Source organism: Silene latifolia, chromosome 6 (assembly GCF_048544455.1).
Source record: "Silene latifolia isolate original U9 population chromosome 6, ASM4854445v1, whole genome shotgun sequence".
In the NCBI taxonomy this organism is placed as follows: Eukaryota; Viridiplantae; Streptophyta; class Magnoliopsida; order Caryophyllales; family Caryophyllaceae; genus Silene; species Silene latifolia.
Window position 1 is genome coordinate 12,483,959 of NC_133531.1, and position 4,503 is coordinate 12,488,461.

At 38.6% G+C, this 4,503-nt stretch overlaps 1 protein-coding gene across 1 annotated transcript; it reads left to right on the forward strand.

Annotated features, from left to right (window-relative positions):
• Positions 1 to 259: 259 nt before the first annotated feature.
• LOC141586378 (amino acid permease 3-like) lies at positions 260 to 3,489 on the forward strand. Its single transcript, XM_074407586.1, has 5 exons — positions 260 to 556; positions 1,122 to 1,355; positions 1,664 to 1,757; positions 1,863 to 2,074; positions 2,479 to 3,489. The coding sequence occupies exons 1-5, from the start codon at positions 442 to 444 to the stop codon at positions 3,270 to 3,272; spliced, it is 1,449 nt and encodes a 482-aa protein (XP_074263687.1). The 5' UTR covers positions 260 to 441; the 3' UTR covers positions 3,273 to 3,489.
• The last annotated feature ends 1,014 nt before the right edge of the window (positions 3,490 to 4,503 follow it).

Here is a 4,503-nt window from a genome sequence, read left to right on the forward strand (position 1 = left end):
TAAAATGGTATCCGTCACTCAAGAGTGACGGATATGTGCCGTCACAAACAAGAATTTGTGTTGATAAAATAATGTGAAGAACAAAAAAGGAGAGTATATATATAGAAGAATAAAATATATTCTAAATGCTCTTGCAGAATATTATTTAACCCATTTTAAAGTTAAAAACGAATATTTCCGTCTTAACTCGTAAGTCGTGATGTACTTCGTATGTTATATGTACTCCGTGTAATTGTTGTGTAGCACACAGAGTATTGACTATAGAGGTAGGCGTTTATTTTTGCATATATATGCACGAACTTCTGCACCCTTGTTATTATCACACAACTACAAACTACACAAGACTGCAGTTGTCTTCATTTTTTCTTCTTAACCCATACTCATTTAAGTCTTCAGTCTCCAAATAATTCAAATTTTGCTGACAAACAAGTCATAACCATAATGGTGATGGATGGACATGTTAAGAACGGACCGCATGCATTCGACTTGGCCATGGGTGGCGGGTCTCATAGCGGCTCTAAGTTATTCGACGATGACGGCCGCCTCAAGCGAACAGGTAATAATTCTGTCGTCGATATAATATATGTTGTTATAGAGTACTACCTAGGGCCGTCCAATGAATTTGAGACGCCCGATTTTAAAACACAATTTGAGGCCCTGTATAGTAGGAAAACATAGGTTTTGTACCTTTGTAGAAAATAGTACTCAAACTTGACATTCAGCCTATGTTAGTCCGACACCTACTTCTCCGTCACCGACATGACATGTTGACGCTTCGTTTTAGACCAAAAATTCGCACAAAATAGTTATATCCGACACTCGACACGTGTCAGACACGACACCGTGTGGGGTAACACAACATTCAGCTAGCAAATAGAAACAAATGATTGGCTGCTCTGAAAACCTTTTGAACATGCTATTAGACGGCCCTGAAGGCCTGAATTACTACCTCCCATCCAAACCAAACTACTCGCTTTTCAAAATTCTGTGCCATGGGTAGTTTGGTCAGGCTGGGAGGGAGCATGTATGTATGTACTCCGTCCATCCCATTTATATATCGACTGTTCGGGATTAACTCGAGCATTAAGGTGATGGTTTATTCATGATTGTTGATTGTTCAGGGACCGAGTGGACGGCAAGTGCCCACATAATAACAGCTGTGATTGGTTCTGGAGTATTATCACTTGCATGGGCCACTGCACAACTTGGTTGGATTGCTGGACCTACTGTCATGCTTCTCTTCTCTTTCGTTACCTACTACACTTCCTCCCTCCTCGCCGACTGCTATCGCTCTGGCGACCCTCTTACCGGGAAAAGAAACTATACTTACATGGATGCTGTTGCTGCTAATCTTGGTACTGACTCTTCTGTTGAATTGTATACGTTTTTAAAAACACAAATTCTTGTTTCAGACGGACACTTTTCGTATTATTTTTCAGACGGGCATATGTGACCATTTTATAGTTAAATGTAACCACAATGGTAGTATTGGCAGTGTTACATCTTATGGTAACTGGTTTTTCAATAGTGGTCACATTTAACTATAAAATGGTTAAAAAATCCCGTATTATTATTTCAGACCACAAAGACCAGTCTGAAAAATTCCTCGACTTTTCCTGGTTCACTTTTTTTAACACCTGCGCGACTAATTTCCGTGTTTTAGGTGGGATTCAGGTCAAATTATGCGGGCTTTTACAATACTTCAACCTTTTTGGTGTGGCTATTGGTTACACAATCGCAGCATCGATAAGCATGACGTAAGTTCCCTTAATTTCAATCATGCATAATTGCATACTCTTGTGCAGACGATAGAGTACTGTTGTTCGAGTTAATTAGCTAATCTCCACCTTTTAACATAACAGGGCCATAAAGAGATCTAATTGTTTCCACGAGCACGCGGATAGCAAATGCCATATTTCAGCTAATCCTTACATGATCATTTTCGGTGTTGCTCAACTCTTTTTATCACAAATCCCGGATTTCGACCAAATTTGGTGGCTCTCTTATGTTGCTGCTGTCATGTCTTTCACTTACTCTTCTATTGGCCTTGGCCTCGGCATCGCTAAAGTTGCAGGTAGCTTCCTGCCTTCCTTTTTCTTTCTCCCTTCCTTAACACATAATTCCGTAGGGGATACTTCCAGTCAACCACCGAGTTAGGGGCCAAATTATAATTAATTCACTAAATTGTTAAGGAGTAAATAAACTCAAATTGTTAAGAGGGGCCGGGGCCCCTTCCGATATAACTAAGATTCTCCACTGCGTATATGATTGACTTTCTCCTTCGCAACACAATCTTCCCTATATTATTATGACTCGAAAAAAGGAGACATTAGTTATTGACAGGAACGGCCAATGAATTTAGGGAGCCCTGTTCCAAATATTAAGTTGAGGCCCTAAACTAAAATTAAATTACCATTTACCTGAGGATTTAAACCAAAATTATTGACTGGAATTTATATGTTTTGATCGGACGTGCAGAAAATGGTAAATTCAAGGGAACTCTTACTGGTATTAGCATTGGTACGGTATCCCAAACCGATAAGATATGGAGGACTTTCCAAGCGCTTGGCGACATTGCATTCGCTTATTCTTACTCCATGATTCTCATTGAGATCCAAGATACCATAAAGTCTCCCCCGGCAGAAAACAAGACGATGAAGAAGGCAACACTCATAAGCGTAATAACGACGACTATATTCTACATGGCGTGTGGTGCCTTTGGCTATGCAGCATTCGGGGACTCGTCCCCTGGAAACCTATTAACAGGGTTCGGATTCTACAACCCTTTTTGGCTCGTAGACATAGCCAACATTGCCATAGCCATCCACCTTGTCGGCGCTTACCAAGTCTACTGTCAACCCCTTTTCGCTTTTGTTGAGAAATTTGCTCGAGAAAAGTTTCCTGAGAGTGATTTCATTACCAAGGAAATCAAAATCCCAATTCCGGGTTTCAAACCGTATAATCTCAATCTCTTCAGGTTGGTTTGGAGGACTTGCTTCGTGCTCCTTACCACCATCATATCAATGCTTCTACCATTCTTCAATGACGTAGTGGGATTTCTTGGAGCCCTTGGATTTTGGCCTTTGACCGTATATTACCCTGTCGAGATGTACATTGCCCAGAAGAAGATACCGAAATGGGGTACTAAATGGGTATGCCTCCAGATTTTAAGCGTGGCTTGCCTAATTATCTCGATAGCTGCAGCTGTCGGTTCTATAGCTGGAGTAGTCGTCGATCTTGAGTCCTATAAGCCGTTCAAGACAACTTACTAAACCAAACCCAAGAGGTCTCATCCGGGGTCATAATAGACAATAGATCGCAGGTTTGGACTAAAAGCGACTCCAATCCTGCTACATCATCGTACACCCAAATCAACTCTTGCTTGCGGATGCTAGTGTACCGCGCTAATATTGTTTTCAGTGAAAATGTACGATGTAAAAATGTACGGGTTAACCCTCAACACATTCAGTGAAAATAGAATTTTGTTAATCTTAGCATCGTTATAGAAATTGTTGTAATTCCGTTCTAAACCTTATTATTACGCGATAACATAAAGATCAGTCATCAGTGTCCTTAAGAATTGCGTAAGGATTATGGGTTTCTCTAAATATGCAAACCGTCTTTTGAACCATCAGGTGATACTATTTCATTTTCCAACTATAAATGCTCAAAAATACGTAGAGATTTCAAATGAACAAGTGCACAACTTGATTTGTACGATAAAATCATAAAATGCATAGCGAGACCATAATATTAACAAATACGTATTAATGTATGCAAGACATCAACTTATTAATTAGTTGGGACATCTTTAAGGCGCTTCTTGGTGTTAATAAAATAAAATGCATAGTAACATCATAATTGTTTTAAACTTTAAAAAGCTGGTGTTATTTAACTCGTTTCTAGTCTAAGTCCGTTTTAAAAGAGACAAACTGCATAATTATTAACGTATGCAACCCATCATATTATTACCCGTTTTAGTGTAAGTCCGTAGCTGGGAACTTAGGATACCTTATTGGCCTTAATAAAATAAAATTCATAGTGAATTAGTGAGACCATACTATTATTGCACATCAAATATGTCGAGATAACTCCAAGTCTCCAACACGCTTTTGGCTATGATACTCCTATTGGTACACCGAAGTTTTTGGAATGATACTATCTGTTAATGTGCTGATAATATAACTAGTGATAATTGAGTTTTTGGTTTGTTTATGATAAATTTCTCTCAACGGTTCTATTAATGCTTTAAAATTATCGAAAAGCCTCTTATAAGTTAAGTTTTTATCTGAATCATGTTTTTTTTTGACAATGATGAATTGTAATTTAAATAAAATAAGTTAGAGTACAAATATGGGAATACTAGGATCCCTTAAACTACTAGAAAGCCAACTAAACGAGCTAAAATTATAAGTGCATTTAATCGAAATAGAAAGACGACTTTTCTTGAATGGAGGATGATAAATGGTCATCGAAGTAGAGTAGGTGAGTCTCCTTTCTTTT

Coding starts and splice junctions, on each gene's coding strand:
- LOC141586378 (XM_074407586.1), top strand. CDS start 442: ATGGTGATGGATGGACATGTTAAGAACGGACCGCATGCATTCGACTTG. Junction 1,356..1,663: donor TGCTGTTGCTGCTAATCTTG/GTACTGACTCTT, acceptor TCCGTGTTTTAG/GTGGGATTCAGGTCAAATTA. Junction 2,075..2,478: donor CGGCATCGCTAAAGTTGCAG/GTAGCTTCCTGC, acceptor TCGGACGTGCAG/AAAATGGTAAATTCAAGGGA.